The sequence below is a fragment of the Macaca mulatta genome, chromosome 7, assembly GCF_049350105.2.
Source record: "Macaca mulatta isolate MMU2019108-1 chromosome 7, T2T-MMU8v2.0, whole genome shotgun sequence".
NCBI classification, from domain to species: Eukaryota; Metazoa; Chordata; class Mammalia; order Primates; family Cercopithecidae; genus Macaca; species Macaca mulatta.
Window position 1 is genome coordinate 131,617,551 of NC_133412.1, and position 21,582 is coordinate 131,639,132.

At 35.6% G+C, this 21,582-nt stretch overlaps 1 protein-coding gene and 1 pseudogene across 12 annotated transcripts in view; both read left to right on the forward strand.

Annotated features, from left to right (window-relative positions):
- The window catches only part of KIAA0586, a 123,213-nt gene that overhangs the window by 77,817 nt on the left and 23,814 nt on the right, over positions 1–21,582 (forward strand). For 5 of the 12 annotated variants that reach the window (XM_077941070.1, XM_028851570.2, XM_077941071.1 and 2 more), the window contains 2 exons: positions 6,459–6,613; positions 10,441–10,546. The exons of 1 other annotated variant lie outside the window; for it this stretch is intronic. In XM_077941070.1, coding sequence (XP_077797196.1) covers positions 6,459–6,613; positions 10,441–10,546 — 261 coding nt within the window. Of the gene's footprint in view, positions 1–6,458; positions 6,614–10,440; positions 10,547–18,822; positions 20,182–21,582 lie in introns of those variants that run through there. 6 more of the 12 variants (XR_001446278.3, XR_003731596.2, XM_015143787.3 and 3 more) reach the window with 5 other exon arrangements.
- On the forward strand, positions 18,934–19,913 carry LOC106999449 (heterogeneous nuclear ribonucleoproteins C1/C2 pseudogene; annotated as a pseudogene).

The following is a 21,582-nucleotide window of genomic DNA, read 5'->3' on the forward strand; positions in this document are numbered from 1 at the left end:
TCAAGATGGAAACCATAATGTCTTTTTTTTTTTTTTTTTCTTTTGAGAGAAAGTAGCTCCTGAGTAGCTGGGACTACAGATGCACACCACCATGCCTGGCTGATTTTCGTATGTTTTTGTAGAGATGGGGTTTTGCCATGTTGGCCAGGCTGGTCTCAAACTTCTGAACTCAAGTGATCCACCTGCCACAGCCTCCCAAAGTGCTGGGATTACAGGTGTGAGCCACTGCGCCCAGCTAATAATGTCTTTTATAACCTAATCTCCAAAGTGACATGCCATCACTTCTGTCATATTCCATTGATAACACAGACCAATCATGGAACAACTTAAGAGATGAGTTTAAAAAGGTGTGAATACCAAGAGGGCAGGGATCATTGGGGGCTATCTTGGAGGTAATAGTGTCTATCTCATTACGGTTATTAGGTACATGTATTTGACAATGCATGTGAAGTAGTAAGCACGGTGCTTGGCACATGGTGGTGTTCTCTTTAATAATGCTTGGAGCATGAAAAGTACTATCTTATATGTACTTCATAGAATCAGAAACTATCAACAGTTGACTAAAAGGACTTTGCCTATAGAAAACTAATTTGTTCCTCTTGTTTCAAGATTTTCTCCTGGTGACCACAGAATATAACTGTGGTCCATAGATGAGAATCAACTATATATGCTAGTGATTGGTATTGCTTTTCATCAACGTTGCTTACAGAGGGTCATCTATTCTTACTTTGCCCCTCCCCACCCCTGCTAATTTTCAGGAAATGTCCTATTTCCTATAGTTCTCTATCACTGTCTCCATGCCTTAGGCTCTCAGGTTGGGTTGAGTAACTGAATGATGCAAAATTGGCTTTGAGGAGTTGTCTTGGGGACCCTAAAATGTAAGCTATAATTTGAATGAATTATATGTGGACCCTGGGATATACTACCAACTACAGCTTTTTATTTACTCAAAAAACCTGTATTGAATACCCACTGTATACCTAGAGCTGTGTAAGTACTGCATTAAGCATTCAAGATTCAAAGATGATAGATGTCTGCTCTCAAGACATTTACTAACTAGTGTGGGAGAAATAAATAACAATTATAATATTGTATGACTAGTACAACATACGGCTGTGGGAGTGCAGAGGAGGAATTCAACTCATTTGTGAGGGCTTAGAAAAGGTTTTCTGCAAGAGCCAATGTGAAATTGAATCTTAAGGGAATTAGCCAGATGGCAAATTGTAAGAATATTCCTGTTTGTTCATTTACCTTATTCAGAAGACATTTTTGAGTGCCTGCTATGTGCTGAGCATGTGCTAGGTGCTAGGAATATGAAACTTGGTAAGGCCCTGTTCACAATGATTGTTTTTTCTCTAGTAGACATAGTAGATAAGAAAGCAAAATCATGCAATAAATTACTGTAGTTATTGTGAAGAAGTCCATATAGGATGGATGTTCAGGTCAATTGTAGTTGAAGGGATTCAGGAAAGACTTCATAGATGAGGGAAGTCTTGCTTGAAGTGACTCCTCAAAGATTAATAAATGCTTGCCATGTGGTGAGTGAGGAGGGACCTTTCAGGCAGAATATGCAATAAGACAGGGAACAAAGGCAAAAAAAAAAAAAAACCCCAAAAAACAAACAAACAAAAAAAACAAGGGTTAATCACAGAAATGCGGTGTTTTTGTCAAAGTAGTAGAGCTTAATATGTAATGAAATTGCAGCAGGGAGCAGAAACCAGGTCATGAAAAGCCCTGGATGATCTGTTAAGGAGTACAGTACGGATCGCTTTGTATACAAAATGGGAAATAGTAAGTCTTACTTTATACTTATTCCCATGAACAGTTCAGTCTTAAGTTTCTGTCAATTCTGAATGTTGTGTGATATTCATCAGTCTGCTAAAGATTATAAATAAATGAGTGATATGATCATATTTACCTTTTATTTAGCAAGATCATCTGAGGTGCAATGTGATGGGTAGATTGGAAGAGTTAACACTGGATGCAAGGAACCTGATTAGACAACCATTAAAATTGACCTGATGAGATATTATTCAGTAGGGAGGATATATAAAAAGGGAGATTTGAGAGAGAATTAAGGAGATGGACAGGGATTCATTTGAGTGTGAGCAGTAAAAAAGTAGCAGAAAGTCTAAGAAATACCTAGGTTTCTGGCTAGAATTATTGGATAGATGATCATCTCAGTCACTGAGAGAGAGTGAATATGGAGGAAGGACAGAATTAGGAGGAAAGAGGTGGAGTGGAGTTTATACATACTGAATGTGTGATGCCTTTGACTTTCATACAAATGAAAAAAAAATCTGTTAGATATGCCAGACCAAAAATTCTTGCTGGACTGGCAATTTTAGGCAAATTTAGTGTTCTCTAAAAGTCTGCCATGGTTGCTCTCCACTACAATAAAATCCTAGGAAAGCAAAATTAGGGATTTCTAGTTATGATTAATTAAATTAAATTAAATTTGACTTGATTGAAATAATATTTTAAAATCCCTCTTTTAAAGGTCTAACTTGCATTATACAGGTGAGACACCCACACTCAGTGAGCCTGCTTGTTAGAAGACACAGCAAATTCAGCACTGTTATGATTGTTGTCATGGAATCCTTTCCTGACCCTTATCACTGGGTTAAATACCTGTCATATGTATAATTCTCTAATGTCACCTGCCTAATGTTGCTCTTATCACACTGATTTGTAATCTCACGTGACGGTATGGACTTTACCTTGTTTACTGTCATATCCCTGTCACCTAGCAGGTTATGTAGTACACAGATCATAGTAAATATCTGTTAAATTATAGGATGGTATATGATGTGAAAGCTATTACACACTTTTTGAGTGCTTCCCACCACCACTTTTTTCCTGTCCCATGTATGCCTTATCCCAAGTAACCCGTGTTAAGATTCTGGCATATAACCCTCCTGTTTTTTACCTCACACATATAATTTTATGCACACATGCATGTACAATATATATAGTGTGTGTGATTGCCATTATTTTACAACTTGAAATCATATCTTGCACACTTGACTGCATTTTGTGTTTTACGCAGTAAACCCTGTAGATTATTCCAGGTCAACTGGTATTACTTAAATTTGTTCATTTTAATGATTGCATACAACTTCATAGTGTTGATTTCCAATAATTTATTTAGTTGTTTCTCTATTGATGGATGTTTATTACCATTTCCCTGCACTATAAACAATGCTAGAGTAAGTATCCACACACGTATCCTACCAGATTGTTGTGTTTTATATACTCCTCCTTACTCCAGTGTATGTACTTCTGGGAAGCTCTTCTATACATGAGCAAATATATCTTTAGTTTGGAAATAAATAATGCCAAGTTGCTTTCTTGAAAGTTTAAACCAATGTATTTTTATCAGCAATTTATTAGTGCCCTTTCCTTACATCCCCTCCTGAAATTGTGTTGAATAGTTTTTTTATATGCCTCAGTAGAAATATGAAGATATGTTTCTGACTCCTGGTGAGTTTATATGTCTTTTCAGTCATATGTTTGTTGGCCATTTGTATGTGCTCCTATAAAGTTCTTTTCCCATCTGGGAGGTTCACACTTGTTATTTTTAAAGCTGTTTCTATAGTTTAGATGTTTTCTACTATTTGTATTGTAAATATTTTTATCCAAATTTATATTTTGTTCACTGACATTGTTGATCTTTTTTTGCCATATAATTTAAAAATTTATATATAGATATTTCTATCTTTTATACTTTCTGTGCTTTCATGGCTTAATCATGTTGCTATACTATAGAAAAAAGCTAATCATTTTAATCTATTTATCTGATATCCAGTCACATTACTACATTCTCGTATTAGTTCTAATAGAGTTCTTTTGTTTTCTTTTTTTTTTTTTTTTTTTGAGACGGAGTCTCGCTCTGTAGCCCAGGCTGGAGTGCAGTGGCCGGATCTCAGCTCACTGCAAGCTCCGCCTCCCGGGTTCACGCCATTCTCCGGCCTCAGCCTCCCGAGTAGCTGGGACTACAGGCGCTGCCACCTCGCCCGGCTATTTTTTGTATTTCTTAGTAGAGACGGGGTTTCACCGTGTTAGCCAGGATGGTCTCGATCTCCTGACCTCGTGATCCGCCCGTCTCGGCCTCCCAAAGTGCTGGGATTACAGGCTTGAGCCACCGCGCCCGGCAAGTTCTTTTGTTTTCATTAGAGTCTCTGGAATTTTCTAGGCATATACCGTATTATCAGCAAAAGAGTTTTCAATATCTTCGTTTTTAACATTATATATAATTCTTTTCTCTTAATTTATCTTAGAAAAATGTCGAAGAAGTCACATAGGAATAGAAAAAGGCATAACAGAATATAAAGAGGCAAATAAAGCCTGGAACATGAGTTACTTTAAATTATAGGTATTATTACCATTACTTAAATTAATCTCATGTTAGATAATTAAATGAGAATTAATCAGGTAATAATTTTGATAAATTGTTTTATACAGATTTAATACTATAATAGTAAAAATCAAACCTCAATGCCTCTGGGCATGGTGGCTCACGCCTGTAATCCTAGCACTTTAGGAGGCCAAGGCAAGTAGATCACTTGAGCACTTGAGGTCAGGAGTTCAAGACCAGCCTGGCCAATATGGTGAAACGCTGTCTCTACTAAAAATACAAAAATTAGGTGGGTGTGGTGGCACATGCCTGTAGTCTCTGCTCCTCGGGAGGCTGAGGCAGGAGAATCGCTTGAACCCTGGAGGCGGAGGTTGCAGTGAGCCGAGATTGCACTACTGCACTCCAGCCTGGGTGAGTGAGTCTCCATCTCAAAAAAAAAAAAAAAATTAGAACTCAATAGATGTATTTTGCTTTATGTAAAACCCCATTGAAAACCTAGATTAACATAAAAGATCAATCAGAGTGATTATTTGCTATATCTAGGAAATTGTCAACAGAATGCCTTTAAATGGAAAATATCTATGGCGTCTTTAAAATATTTTTTCAGGCTGGGTGCAGTGCAGTGGCTCATGCCTGTAATCCCAACACTTTCGGAGGCTGAGGCAGGAAGATCACTTGAGCCCAGGGGTTTCAGACCAGCTTTGGCAACGTGGCAAAACCCTGTCTCTATTAAAAATACAAAAAGTTATCCAGGTGTGGTAGTGCACACCTGTAGTCCCACCCACTCGGGACGCTGAGGTGGAAGAATCACCTGAGCCTGGGAAGTCAATTATGCAGGGAGCCATGATCATGCCATTGCACTCCAGCCTGGGCAACAGGAGTGAGACTCTGTCTTTAAAAAAATAAAATAAAATAAAATAAATATATAAATTTTAAATATATATATTTAAAACAACTTGATTTGCATATAACTCCAGGTCTATTTCTATTGATTATATTTTAAAAGATTATCTAGCAAGACTGTGAAACAGAGAGCAGTGACTTAATTCCTTTGTGCTTCTTACTAGCTCTCTGATTTTGGACAGTTAGTTAACTTCTCTGAACCTTAGTAATGTCTGTGAGAGACAGTTACAATATTGTAACCTGTCTATCTTACAGAATGATTGTAAAGTTCAAATGTAATAAGATAATGTACTTGTATATGAAAGTGCTTGGAGTATATAGTGCAATACAAAGGTAGAGTGATGTTATTATTACATAGATATCTCTGCTCTTGTCTTCTTTTTACTGATTTGACTGAGGTGCCATTTATTTATTTATTTGTTTGTTTGTTTATTTATTTTGAGACGAGGTCTCACTTTGTCACCCAGACTGGAGTGCAGTGATGCTATCTCAGCTCAGTGCAACCTCCACCTCTCGGGTTCAAGTGATTCTCCTGCCTCAGCCTCCTGAGTAGCTGAGATTACAGGCACATGCCACCACACCCAGCTAATTTTTGTATTTTTAGTAGAGACAGGTTTCATTATGTTGGCCAGGCTGGTCTCGAACTCCTCTCCTCAGGCGATCCACCTGCCTCAACTTCCCAAAGTGCTGGATTACAGGCATGAGCTACTGCGCCCGGCCAGAGGTGCCGTTTAGATAAAAAAAAAAGAAGAAGAGCTTGATCACTTGAATAAAAAAATCCACAGAATAGAGCTAGGCAGTACCAACATTTTCCAGGCAGGAAATTGCCCTTTGCTTTAAGATTACCTTTTAGATAGAAAGTATTCTATTGACTCTTAGAGATAGGAACGGTAAGCAGGAGTGTTAAGAGTTCGTATGTGGGAAGGAGGCTTCAGATGAACTGCATGGACAACTTGTTGATTGAAACTTTACGTAGAATATAGCATGGATTTGTTTGAACATAGGTACTTTTTGCATTCTCTCTGAGTTTCAGTTTTAACTGCAGTGAAGGCTTGGTCCGGGTGTTTTTGTTTGAAGTACACTGCTAGTTCTAATTCAGCAGGTGAGACATCTTGGTAGTTTTAGTCAACTACTTGTTCATTTTTGAAGATAAATTTAACAACTTATTTTAACTTTTTGTTTACATTTTTGATAATAGGTAGTATTTATGAAGATTCATGTGCTAGTCATGGTCCAATGAGTTTGGGAGAATTGGAGTTGGAGCCAAATTCTAACCTTGTTCTTCCCACAACACTTCTGACATTACAAGAAAATGATGTTAATTTACCAGTAGCCGCTGAAGATTTTTCCCAGGTACCAAATTAGTAGCACTTATATTTTACTTAAAATGAGAATTGAAACAATATTGCCTTAGCATGGTACCCCGTCAAGAGCCAAGCCTCTGAAGTCAGATAGCTTCAAATCATGCCTCGTTTATTTCCTAACTCAAGCCTGAATATAAATCTTAGTTCACCTAAGCTGTGTCCTTGAACATATTAGCCCCTTTTAAGCCTTAATTCCCTATCTTTAAATTAAAGAATAAAAGTAACGGCCAGGTGCAATGGCTCACACCTGTAATCCCAGAAACTCTAGGAGGCCGAGACAACGGATCACTTGAGTCCAGGAGTTTGAGACCAGCCTGGGCAATGTGGCAAAACGCCATCTCTACAAAAAATACAAAAATTAGCTAGGCTCCTATAGTTCCAGCTACTTGGGAGGCTGATGTGGGCAGCAGATTGCTTGTGCCCGAGAGGCAGAGGTTGCAGTGAGAGCAGATTACACCACTGTACTGTACTCCAGCTGGGTGACAGAGTGAGACTCTTGTCTCAAAAAAGTGAATAAATAAATAAAACATAAAAATAATATATATAAAAGTAAGGTAGCTATTTAATTTACATCTCTGTATCTGCATACACTACCTAGCTTAGTAATTTGCACATAGTAAGTGCTCGATAATTGTTTATTACATTGAAATTTGTAAAAAGTGTTTCATAAGAAATGTATTGCATAAGAAATTTAATACTGAGTGAAGCCAATGGCCCATGCAATCTCATGTACTGAAAAAATAGGTTACTCACCAAGATGTTAATCTAAAAAAGTTCAATATTAAATAGTTTTTTATTTGTGTATTGGCAATTTATTACTCATTTTGAAGTAATTTATGAATAAGTATTCATGGTATTGTGCAGCAGTACATATGTTAAGGATGAAACCAAAAAATATGTAAGATAAAGATTGTGGAACACATGATTATGTGGGGTTCAGTATTACCAACCTGTGACCAAGCAATGATTAGGAAAAATTAGTTAATAATGAAAAAGTATGTTAATAACTTCAGTATGAAAAAATTTTTTGTGACCATGATTAGGCAAACATTTCTGGGATATGATACCAAAGGTACTATCTGTGAATAATAATTTTTTAAATTGATCTTATCAAAAATAAGAACTTCTGTTCTTCAAAACACAGTTAAGAGAATTAAAAGGCAAGCCACTGACTGGGAGAAAATATTTACAAATCTCTTATCTGATCAAAGACTTGTGTTCAGAATATATAAGGAGCTTGCATAACTCAGTATTAAGAGAACAAACAATCCAGTTTAAAATGAACAATAGATTTGGACCAGTACTTTACCCAGATATATGAATGGCAAATAAGCACATAAAAAGATTCTCAGCTGGGCATGGTGGCTCACGCCTGTAAGCCCAGCACTTTGGGAGGCCGAGGAAGGTGGATCATGCGGTAAAGAGATCGAGACCATCCTGGCCAACATGGTGAAACCCTGTCTCTACTAAAAATACAAAAATTAGCTGGGTGTGGTGGCTTGTACCTGTAGTCCCAGCTACTTGGGAGGCTGAAGCAGGAGAATCCCTTGAACCCGGGAGGTGGAGGTTGCAGTGAGCCGAGATCGCGCCACTGCACTCCAGCCTGGTGACAGAGCAAGACTCTGTCTCAAAGAAAAAAAAAAAAAGATTCTCAGCAGAGTTAGTCATTAGGAAAATGCAAAATAAAACCACAATGAGCTACCACTACATATCCATTAGAATATCTAAAATCTAAAAGACTGTCATGCCAAGTGTCGGCAAGGATGTGGAGCAACTGAACTCTCATACTTTGCTGATTGGGAATGTAAAACGATCCAACCCCTATGGAAAAGATCTTGGCCATTTCTTAAAAAATACACACCCACCATATGAACCACGCATTTCACTCCTAGTTTCTCAAGAGAAACTAAAACATATATTTACACAAAGACATGTACATGAATGTTCATACAACTTTATATTTGTAGTAACCAAAAACTAGAAACAACACATTGTCCATCAACTGGTAAATGGACAAATTGTGGTGTATGCTGTGCAGTGGAATATTAGCAATCAAAAGGCATGAACTATGAATACAAACAATAACATGGATGGTTCTTACAAAAGTTATGTTCAGTAAAGAAGCCATACCAAAAACAAACCAAAAAAATCACTCTGATTTTATTTATATAAAATTTTAGAGAATGCAAACTAATTTATAGTAATAGAAAACATTTCAGTTCTTTTTTGGGGACAGTAGGAGGTAGAGGTGGGAAGGGCAAGAGGGAGAAGATAAAAGGGTGTGAGAAAACTTTTGAGATTGATGGATATGTTTATTGTATTATCTTGATTGTGGTGATAGTTTCATGGGTTTATAGGTAGGTCAAAACAGCAAATTGGACACTGTAGATATGTGCAGTTTATTGTCTGTTATGTATATCTCAATAAAACTTTCAAAATAAAAGTTTACTTCCTTTTAATTGATGGCTTGTTTTAGAATAAAACTATAAAGTGTTACCAGAAGAATGGGCCTCAAAAAATTCCTTTGTTAGATTTCTTTAGCTGACAGGGACGTATGGTTAGTAATAATGGCACACATTTATAGTGCTAAATGCTGTTCTAAGTTTTTTATGTATTTTAACTCATTTAATCCTTATAACAGCCTAATGAGGTAGTTATTATTATCCCTATTTCATGAATGAGGAAATTGAGGTATTAAGCAGTTAAATAACTTGCCCAAGGTCAAAGCTAGAAAATGCCTTACCCAGATTTGAACACAGGCAGGTTAGCTCCTGTGTTCATAGCTCTTATTCACTGTGAGTAAGCAAGGAAACCACTAGAAACGTTCAAAGTCTCAGCAGCCAGAGCCAGAGGTAGTCCTAGTACCCATCTTAGAAATACACACCAAGATAATATTTCCTTCGAGGCAGAAACATACATGACTAACAGCTCTAAACTTGAAAGACCAGAGTTAAGACTAGTTATTACTACTGTAGCTTAGAGCTACTCATTTTTACCCCTAGATAAAGAGGATGCTTGTCAAAGGTGCGGTGATTACATTGTGTCCATGTGGACAGATGTTTCAGATTCTTCTATGGTTGTATTTATTGACAAGGGTTCAGGGATTTCTTTTTAAGTTCCTGTTAAAGCTGTTTTCAGGGGCTCCTGTAATAGCTGTTTTCAGGGGCTCTTTATAATTAAGCTCATAAAACAGGAAAGAGAAGAAAGAAAATCACACAATTTGTGATGTGTGACTATGAAGAGATTTGTGACTAATGTAAATTTCAAATTTGATTATGTTATAGGTAAGGGAGAGACATGATAGTGCTTATGATGGAGCGTGTGTTTCTTGAATGGCAAATGGAACATAACAATACCTACTCACACTTCTGAGAATTAAATGATGTTACTATATATAAAAGCTCTTCGAAAATTGCAGTGCATTATGCAGATTTTCATTTTATGCAAAAAGTGGTTATATGGAAGAGTTTGCTGCCAAATTAAGTTCTTATCCTGTCTAAATCCATTATATGTATATAAAGTAGTTTAATTCATAAGTAGCTCTGAATTTTCTAATAAAAATAGAAATGACTTGAATATTTGAAATCTGTATATATGATCCTAATCTTTTTAAAGTTTTTTTTTGCAACATCTTTTCTTTTGTGATATGTACCTCATCACCTATTTATCGGTAGAAGTGCTAATACATAAATGGCAATAAAAAGCAACTAGACAGCAAGCATATTATTAAAATTTTATAAACACTTGAATAATTTGACTTCTCAGATGTTTTAAGTAACTAAAAAATATTATGACTTCATATCTTAAATTATTTAGTACCAACAAAAGCGAAATCAGGATGTTAAGCAAGTCGAACACAAACCATCACAAAGTTACCTACATGTTACAAATAAATCTGATATTGCACCATCACAGCAACAAGGTAAGACTTGTTTTTATGTAGTAATATAATAGTTTGATACTTGTCTGGATATTGAACAAATATGAGAATTCTTTACTTTTGTATACATCCCACTGCTCTCTAGGTTTTTGTTTTCTTTAGTTTTCTCTCATTTAGTCCATTTAGATGAAGAATCGGTATTGTATTTGACTGTAAATTAGTTTGTTATTTTTACCAGTAAACACTATTTCTAGTAGATTTTTAAAACTCTTAGCTGGTGTCTTTCCTTTACCCTTACCTTTTAGTTCTTGTTCAATTGAATACCAAGGTCTTTTTATCTGTACATAGGTCTATTTGAAATTATAATATGTTAAAGACAGGAATTATGGCTGTTAATATGCTTTGTAAAGCACATTATTTAGTGCATGGTGTTGTTGACCAAGTGTAACTTAAAAACAATTGCCTCTCATGTTACATACTATTGATATGGATGACCTTAACTGTTGTTTATCAAACTTGTGTGGTTACCTTTCATTCCAGCGTATAAGCATTTTGATATTGTCTCTATGTTTCTGCAAGGCTGTTGGCCTCGTGCTTTGTTTGCCATCTTGCTTCTTAGTTATTTACATTTTGTATAACCTAAAATCTGAAATTTTACAGTAGAAATTAAGATATCTTCTGTTTAAAAAGTTTCTGCCACAATCCTGGAAGAAGTATTAGGAATAGTTTGAGAAGTAGAATTTTTCTTTTTTGCTTTTATAACTGTGATTTTTATTTAATTTTCAAATAATACTTAATTGAGCAAATGCATATTATTGAATGCCAGTATAATTGCAAATGTAACTATGCATTTGTTGTTTTGGGAAGGACCTAAATGAGGATATGCTCAAGAGAGTAAGATTATGCCACTTAAGGTTCAGGTTTTCAGTCTTCCATTTGTTGTCTATTCCCCTCTTGCTCCAAGTTTTCAGAACTTTGTCCTCCTGACCCTTTTTTTTTTAACCTCATCGTAGTATGTTAATATTAATGTACTGTGGAAAATTGCCTATAAAACTCTTCTTATGGTGATTTAAAAATTAATCATGATAGTATATCGATATGGAAAGATAAATGTTTCTCAGGTAATGTCAGAATTTACTTCTTGTTCTTCAACTGAGTCTTCATTTATGAACTATCCTTCACAGTCAATGATAGTTTCTTTAATGTTTTTAAAAATTAATCATTTTTGACATTATAAATGAATTTCATTTTCTTGGGGATGTTATATGTAATGAAATAATTATTTTTCTCAGCTGATAGGAAAATATCTCTGGTAAAATGTTAGCTGGTGGAAGGAAGTTTTATGTGGAAAGGGTTTACAACAGTTGGATTTAATACATTTGAAATGTTTTGCGTTGCATTTTACATCTAGTACAAAAGTTAGGAGAGCAGACCTCTACCAGCCTTGACTAAGACAAATAAATAGCAGTGGGCTATAAAGAGAGCATTTTAAATACAGGCCAAGTCTTTCACTCTATAATGATACATATCTTTATACTGAAAATTTCTTGAATGAATATGATTGACTTGGCAAATATAGTCAGTTATGACATTTTTTCCCATAGATTTTGTGGGTTTTATTTTTTTTTCTCTGATGAAACTCTGAGACATTGCCAGATGTTCCAGAAAATAGAAGTCAGAGTGCTAAAATAATTCTCTGGAGCTCTCAGGACTTTGGGTGACCTTGAAGGAATTCAATCCTCTCATACATAGAAACCTTGAAGATAATGAAGGAAATTCACCTTATCACAAGGGAATTAAAACCACATCTTTTCTAGCAGATAAATGCTTCCAAGAATACTAGAACCCCAAATTTTGGCTATTTCAGGGGGAAGTATCATGTATTTCACTTGAAATGTGTAGTTTAATATATGTCTACAAAGAAAGAAGCAGTAGCAGCTGTTTTAATGATCATCCATTAAAAATTAACTGAAGAATGGTAGGACACAGATTCTAGCACCGTATTGCTAGGAACTTAGTAAAGTACTTAGTTTTTTTCTCCCTTGACTATTACTTTCAGATTTTAATATAAAAGAGAGGAATTCATTGTTCTGACAAACGATATCTTTGAAGCCTTTAAGAGTAAAAGCTTTTTATTTGGTATTGAATTTATTGGTTCTATCTTTGACCACATGATACCACTTATCTGATTCTATGTACTGATTAATGTATCTAACAGTTTTACAGTGAAAGTGCTTTTTTAAAAAAGTATTTGAATAGTCATTTCTATTTTTCCCCCTTTCCTGTGCAAGTTAATTTCTACTCATCTTTTGCTATACAAGTTAACTTTCATCAGTACAAATGAGAGGCTAGTTATAAGTCAATTTATTTGTGATGAGCCCAGGAATAATTAAATTCTATGAAGTAATATATTAAAATAGTATACTTTAAAAATTATTTTCCTTCTTTTTTTCTCTTTAAATTTTAAGACCATCATAATACATTATCATTACAAAGTCAGACATACTATATACTACTACCAGTCAGTGGGGGGAAAAAAAAGTCATATGTTTTATGATAAAATGCTGCCATAGGTTGGATTGTCAAATTTGCTTGAAAAAAATCACAGCAGTTTTCAGTTTTTCTTATTTGTAGATTACACATGTTACTCAGAAAATAAGTATCAAAGTGCTAAAAGTAATAGGTGTAATTGCTGTTATTTGTCAAAATCAGTTTACATTTTTGTGGGAAACACAGAATCACAAATGTTTCTTTCTGGCAATGTGTCCTGAGTTAAATTCGAGCCAATTTAGCACCTTTTATACTCATATAACTGTGATGATGACTTTAAATGTGTAAATAGTAGAAAATTCAAACTTATATATTCTTAGAAGCTATTTTTGACCACGTGTGCAAATAATTTTTCTTTTTTAATAGAACGGTGCATTTTTTGCCTTTGTATTTGAAATTTAGCTAAATTACAATAGCGATCAGAACTATAGTTGACCTTAGTAATTTCAAAACCATAGTTAAAAGAGTTTTACGTTGATTTTTAAAAATCTTAAGATATGATAGGGATTTCAAAACTATTTGTGTAGATCTCTGATAGGGAGGGGTTGGGGCACAGACTAATAAATGTGCCAAAAATATGTGAATCCAGATGTGTAACAAGCATTGTCTGAATAAATGTGTTTTCCACAAATCCATGCTATTGATTAACAAAAAATAAATTCACTTTGAAATGTTGCTGAATTTGGTAGTTTTGTTTCCACTTAGGATGAGGAAATTGGAAAGAGTGTCACTTTCACCCTAACTATAATAAAATGTCAGATAAACTTCAAAATCATTAACATTTCTTGAACCTATCAGAGAGCTTCTGATGCAGAGCAACTAAGTAGCCTAAAGTCCAAGGAAAGACAGACTCCTCCAAAAAGAGATGAGACACAAGCACTGTCTCACTTGTGACAGAGCACAGTCACAGAAAGAGACACCAGGCACCAATCAAGCAGATAAGAAGTATTTGGTTAAACTTTGTAGTGGGTTGCTAAAGGCCAAGTATAGAACCACTGGTAGTCACAGATACAAGTGGAGTTCACACCCACTTGTAGGCATCTTCTGCACAGACCTCTAGAGAAAGATTGTGGGGAAAGGCAGAGAGTCTCCCTCACTGGTGCAGGCCTGAATGAAGGAAGTGACTGTCACTGCCAGAAAGGCAGGATGCCCACTTTGACCCTTCTCCTTTAAGAACAAAAGCCTTAAGCCATTGAGGAAGGGCCAACACATCTGTTATTTCTAGGGTATAGGTGAAAACCTATTGTGGCTGGGGGAAGGGTACAGGAAAAAAAGAATCCACTCCTGGTGGAGAAGAAGGAAATAGTCTTGTCCCACAATCTTTTATCAGCACTATTAGAAGTTTCTTATTGTTGGGGGAGTGGTTGGAAACTGTCCTGCACAAAATTTGCCAAAGGGACAAGGCAGAATTTAAAATGTCAGTTCCCTCTAAATTGATGTATAGATTCAGTGCAATCTCAAAAACATTCCCTCAGGGATTTTTGGGTAGAAGTTGACAAGCTAAATCTAAAGCTCATAAGAAAATGCAGAGGACCTAGAATAGCCAAAATAACTTTTAAAAAGAGAAATAAAGTTGGAAGATTATACTATATAACTCTAAGACTTATTATAAAGCTACAGTAATCAAGACAGTGGGGTACTGGCATAAATATCAATGGGATAGAATAGAGAATTCAAAAAAAAGTCCACACATTTATGATCAGTTGATCAATTGATTTTTACCAATGGGAAAGACAATTCAATGGAGAAAGGATAATCTTTTCAACAAATGGTATTTGGACAGAGCTCATCTATATACAAAAGAATGAACCTCAATCTGCATTTCACAAACATACAAAAATGAGCTAAAAAATGGATCATAGATCTAAATGTAAAGCCTAAAACTACAAAACTTCTAGAAGAAAATATAGGAGAAAATTTTTCTTTGTGACCTTTGGTTGGGCAGAGATTTCTAAGATATTGCAGAAACTATTGATAACTGGACTTAATCAAAATAAAAGTTTCTGTTCTTCAAAAGACAGTGTTAAGAGAATGAAAAAGGACAAATCACAGACTGGAAGAAAATATTTGCAAATTTGCTTTCTGATGAAGTAGTTACGTCCAGAATATATTTTTAAACCTTACAAAACTCAACACTAGGAAAACAAACAACCCAATTTTTAAAATGGATAAAAGATTTGAACAGATACTTCACCAAAAAAAGATATTTGTATGGCAAATAAGCACATGGAAAATTGTTCAACATCGTTAGTAATTGGGAAGATGCAAATTAAAAATTAAATACTGCTGAATACCCATTAGGTTGACTAAAAGCAAAGAAACTGATACTACCATGTGTTGATGAGGATATAGATCAATTCTAATTCTGATACATTGCTGGTGGGAATGAAGAATGCAACATGCACCTTGGAAAACTGATAGTTTCTTATAAAATTAAACATAAATTTACCATATGACTCAGCAGTCCATTGCCTATGTATTCACTCAAGAACAATGAAAACTTATTTTCACACAAAACCTATATTCAAATTTTTTTTAGCAGTTTCCTTTATAATTACCCCAAACTGGAATCAACCAAAATATCCTTCAACAAGTAAATGGACAATCTGTGTGATACATTCATACAATGGAATAGTACTCAGCAATGAAAAGACATGAACTACTGATACACACACAACAGCACAGATGAATCTCAATTGCATTAAATGTAGTGAATGAAGTTAAACTCAAAAGGCTACATACTGTATGATTCCATTTATATGGAAAAGGCAAAATTTGTTGGAAAAGGCAAAACTATAGATATGGAGAACAGGTTGCCTCGAAGAAGAGTTTGACAACAAATGGCAAGAGGGAACTTTTTTCCATTTTGATGGCAATATTATATATCTTGATTGGGGTAGTGTCTATATAACTATGAATTTTTCAATGGTTAGTCTTACTGGTTATAAATTATACTTCAATAAAATGATGTACATATTACTGAGTTTATGACACTTTGCTTATTATGAATTTTCTTTATTAGCTTGTACTAAAAGCTTATCACTTGGGAAGGTATAAAAGGTTTTGTTGTTAAAAGGTGTGTAAATGTGACACTGTATTACATTTATTTACTCTTACATCTTTTTCTTATGTTAACACTTTAGGAGGAGATAGTTTGACATATTTTATAATACATTATATCTTCAATACAATGTAAATTGGATTTTTAGGTGTTTATTTAAAAATACATTCCATTTAGACTAGAAGTCTGAAACATTTATGTTGTATAATTAATAGTTACTAACTAGAAACAAAGAAAAATTGTATGTGCTAATAAATCTACAGTGGAAATACTCTTGTTTAAAATTTTCTTGTTTAGATGTCAGAAAGGGAAGAACTGTCAGCTCAAAAACTTGTGTTTTTCACTGGCACATCCAATATAATGTGTAATCAACCCAGTTTAACTCAGTGCATATTAATTGAGGGCCCTTCACACTCTACGCTTCTAAGCTTCAATGCCTTTCTGTATTATCTTCTTTCCACCCAGAGTTTCCTTCTCTCCCCACTTTTATATGCCTACAAATTACTTATTCTTCACATTCAGCTCCATCATTTTGAGTCCTTACTGAACCTCCAATTGAAAACGTCTTATTCATTTTAACCCACTCTCTTTCCCTAGCTCTTTTCTGCCTTGAACATAATCATAATCTTAACAATAGTTTTTGGCTGGGCACAGTGGCTCACATCTATAATCTCAACACTTTGAGAGACTGAGGCAGGTGGATCACTTGAGGTCAGGAGTTCAAGACCAGCCTGGCCAACATGGCGAAACCCCATCTCTACTTAAAAATACAAAAATTAGCAGGACGTGGTGGCACATGCCTGTGGTCCCAGCTACTTGGGAAGCTGAGACATGAGAACTGCTTAAGCCTAGGAGACGGAAGTTGCAGTGAGCTGAGATCACACCACTGCACTCCAGCTTGGATGACAGAGTGAGACGCTGTCTCAAAACCAAAACAAAACAAAAAACAGGGGAATACATTTACCAGAGATTTGCTAGGTGCGTTCTATGTCATTATTTCATTTATTCATCACAATACCATGCCATGCAGGTAGTTTTGTTTGTTTGTTTTATAGAGGCAGAGTCTCACTGTCACCCAGGCTGGAGTGCAGGGGTATGATTGTAGTTCATTGCATCCTCAACCTCCTGGGCTCAGGCAATCTTCCTGCCTCAACTTCCAAGTAGTTAGGACTACAGGTATGTGCCATCATGCCTGGCTCAGGTAGTTTTATTCGTGTTTTACAAGAGAGAATGAAAAGATTCATGAAGGTTGACTAATTTTCCCAAAGCACACAATTTAGAAAATGGAGATCTGGAATTCCAGCCCAGATCCACTCGATTGCAAAGCTGATGCTCCTTTCCTTATGTAATACTATTTATTGAATATGCATTTAACAAATATTTATCATGTGACTTAACAGCTTGTTGACAAGAGCTGCTTTTATCATCTCTGTGTTCCCCAGACTGATTATTTAATATTCCAAAGAAAGTGATCTATGGGATAGTTTTGTGATTTGTTTTTAAGATATGTTATCTGTTTCTTATTTAAGAGAGCTTGTTTCCCAGTGTAGCACTGTGGTGATCAGTAAATGCTCATGGAATTGAATTTGATGATTACATCATTTGCTATTAACCCCCAACAACATTTAATTCTGTTATTTAGTAATAAGACGGAAGAAGGAAGGGAAGAGAAAAATGAGAATATTTCATTACAATCATTTTTCCATTACTGTCTCTTTTTAATGTAGACAGTCGTGCAGACAGCCACAGTGGACTAATCTAAAGTGATTTTTATTTGCTTTTCCAAAAGATTGATTTCTTTTATAGTATTAACATAAATTTTTATTGTTTGAGGACATAATAGTTGAATAGAGGGTAGGGGCAGCCAAGAATACGCCCAAGGGTGGGGAAAATTAAATCAGCTTAGATATTAGTTCATGGGCAATCTTTTTGAACTTTAGATGAGAGAGAAAAATAGTGTGGACATTCATTCACTCTTTCTTTTTAAATTGAGGTATAATTCACATACTGTAAAATTCTCCCTTTTAAATTCTCAGTGGTTTTTAGTATATTCAAAAAGTTGCTGAATTATCATAACTTTCTAATTCCAGAACATTTTCTTCACCCTAAAAAGAATCTCCATATCTATTAGTAATTATTTTCCATTCTGCCCTCCCCACCCCTATCCCTGGCAACCACTAATCTACTTTCTGTCTCTATGGATTTCCCTATGCTGGACATTTCATATAAGTGGAATCATACACAAGATGTGGTTTTTCTTTTTGGGTTCTTTCACTTAACATAATGTTTTCTTTTAGTTTTGGGGGGTTTTTGTTGTTGTTGTTGAGACAGAATTTTGTTCTGTTACCCAGGCTGGAGTGCAGTGGTGTGATCATGGCCCACTGCAGCCTCTGACCTCCCAGGCACAAGCAATTTTCCCACCTCAGCCTCCTGAGTAGCTGGGATGGCAGGCGTGTGCCACCATGCCCACCTAATTTTGTTTTTATTTTTTTGTAGAGACAAGGTCTCACTCTGTTGTCCAGGCTGGTCTTGAACTCCTGAGTTCAAGCAATCTGCCCACCTCAGCCTCCCGAAGTGCAGGGATTACAAGTGTGAGCCACCACACCTGGCAACATAATGTTTTCAAGGTCCATTCATGTTGTAGCAGATATCATTACTTTCTTCCTTTTTATAGCTGAATAATATTCCATTGTGCATTCATTCTTAGGTTAATCTTTTTTAGCATCCCTTTACATAAAGTACCATAGAAAGTGCTGCGGCCCTAGAGAGATGGATGAAACAAAGCATCTGCTCTCCAGGGATAAAAGGAAGAAAGGCCATTTTGTGAAGAGATGAAGACTGAGCGGTTGTGGCTGCCTTGCCGACCTCGAGCAGCAGTCGGCTTCTCTACATAGAACCCGGGAGTAGGAGTCTCAGAATCGAATCTCTTCTGCCTCCCCACTTCTGTGAGATTTTTTTGATCTTCAGCTACATTTTCAGCTTTGTGAGAAGCCTCATCATCTAACACAGTGGCCAGCAACATTACTGACAAGACAGATCCTCACTCCATGAACTCCCATGTGTTCATTGGGAATCTCAACACTCTTGTGCTCAAGAAATCTGATGTGGAGGCAATCTTTTTGAAGTATGGCAAAATTGTGGGCTGCTTTGTTCATAAGGACTTTGCCTTCGTTCAACGTGTTAATGAAAGAAATGCCAAGGCTGCTGTAGGCGGAGATGTACAGCTCCTCTTTTGACTTGGACCATGACTTTCAGTGGGATTATGATGATAGGGTGTACAATTACCCAGCCCGTGTTCCTCCTCCTTCTATTGCTCGGACTGTAGTGCCCTCGAAACGTCAGCATGTATCAGGAAACACCTCACGAAGGGGAAAAAGTGGCTGCAATTTTAAGAGAGGACAGCAGGGATCTTCCAAGTCTGGAAAGTTGAAAGGAGATGACCTTCAGGCCATTAAGAAGGAATTGACCCAGATAAAACAAAAAGTGGATTCTCTCTTAGAAAACTTGGAAAAAAATGGAAAAGGAACAGAGGAAACAAGCAGTAGAGATGAAGAATGATAAATCAGAAGGGGAGCACAGCAGCAGTTCCATGAAGAACGATGAGACTAATGTGAAGATGGAGTCTGAGGTGGGTGCAGATGCCTTTGCTGAGGAGGGGGTCCTACTGGATGATGATGACGATGAAGATTGGGAGATGACCAACTGGAGTTGACCAAGGATAATGAAAAAGAGGCTGAAGGAGAGGGTGACAGAGACAGTGCCAGCGGCGAAGATGACCAAGCACATAGTGGGGTTTAGAAATCTTACCCCATTATTTCTTTACGTGGGTGCTTGTCTAAGATCAAATTTTTCACCAAATCCTCTCCCGTAGTATCTTCAGCACATGCTCACTGTTCTCCCAATCCTTGTCCTTCCCATGTTCATCAATTCATATTGCCCTGTGCCTAGTTCCATTTTCACCTCCTTTGATGCTCCTAGTAGTTTTGTTAAGTCTTACCCTGTAAATTTTGCTTTTAATTTTGATACCTCTTTATGACTTAACAATAAAAAGGATATATGGTTTTTATCAGCTGTCTCCAAAATAATCTCTTGTTATGTAGGGAGTACAGTTCTTTTCATTCATACATAAGTTCAGTAGTTGCTTCCCTAACTGCAAAGGCAATCTCCTTTAGTTGAGTAGCTCCTGAAAGCAGCTTTGAGTTAGAAGTATGTGTATTATACCCCCACATTAGTGTGCTGTGTGAGGCAGTTCAACACAAATGCAACAACGTATTTTCGTGAATGAGAGCTGGCATGTCAAATGCATCCTCTAGAAAAATAATTAGTGTTATAGTCTGAAGATTTGTTTCTAGAGTTGATACTGTGGGTTATTTTTGTGAACACCCTGATGTTTGGGACCTTTTTTTCTCAAAATAAACAAGTCCAAATTAAACCAGGAAAAAAAAAAAAAAAGAAGGGGTAGTTGAGAAGGATAATTTCTTTAAAACACTGCACCTCAGAAATAATTTGTTAGAATACTATTAAATATGAAAAGACAAACATCTTTCTATAATTATACTGTCAACTTGTCACTTTTTTCTTATGGTGTTGAAAAATAAATGTGGCAACAAGTGTGTTAGGTCAACTTGCAGATTGTTTTTATGTATATACATTTCTTACATTTTATGTGAGGATGTTTGCATGAGAGAGGCATAATCCATATGAGAAAAAATATTTCCCTGGTGTAATAATGGATTTTTAAACATAGGTGATTATTTTAACTGTTCCAGTGTGAAAGGATTTGTACTTTTGATTTAAGAGATAGAATATATATATGCATATCTCTCTATATATAATGTCTATATCTATGTCACATATATATATATATATATATATATATGTATATATAAAATCAAACAGACAAATGTGTGTAACTAAGGATGATCCCTCACAATGAGCAAAATGCATAAAGGATTGACATGGAAAATCTGTTAAATAAGACATTGAATATTATGCAAGGATTTCTATAACATTTTTACTTATTGGTACTAAAAATAATTTCCTTTTCAATATAGAAGCATTTTAATTGTGGGAATTATTTAATTTCCTTTTTGTAGAATCAATTATACACCGTATATGGAGAGCTTGGGTTTTTCTTGTCTTTTTGACATTAAACACATCTCACCAAAACCATACACAAGGATTGTTTTGAAGACTTGCCAACATTCCAAAAACCTCTTCAACCCTTTCATTGTTCTTTACCAGATTTCCTGAAACTTGACTTTAAAGTTTTTATTACAATTTTTAAAATAGAAATCAAATTGATATAAAATATAATTTAAACTGTTAGATCAATCAGTAACCTTTTTATTCAACAGCTATTACAAATAATTTAACCTTATAATCACAGAGGTAAATATAGAGTTGATAAAAATCTTTACCTTTTGATATTAATGAGGTAAATACTTAAGACTTGGGAGCAGGGGAA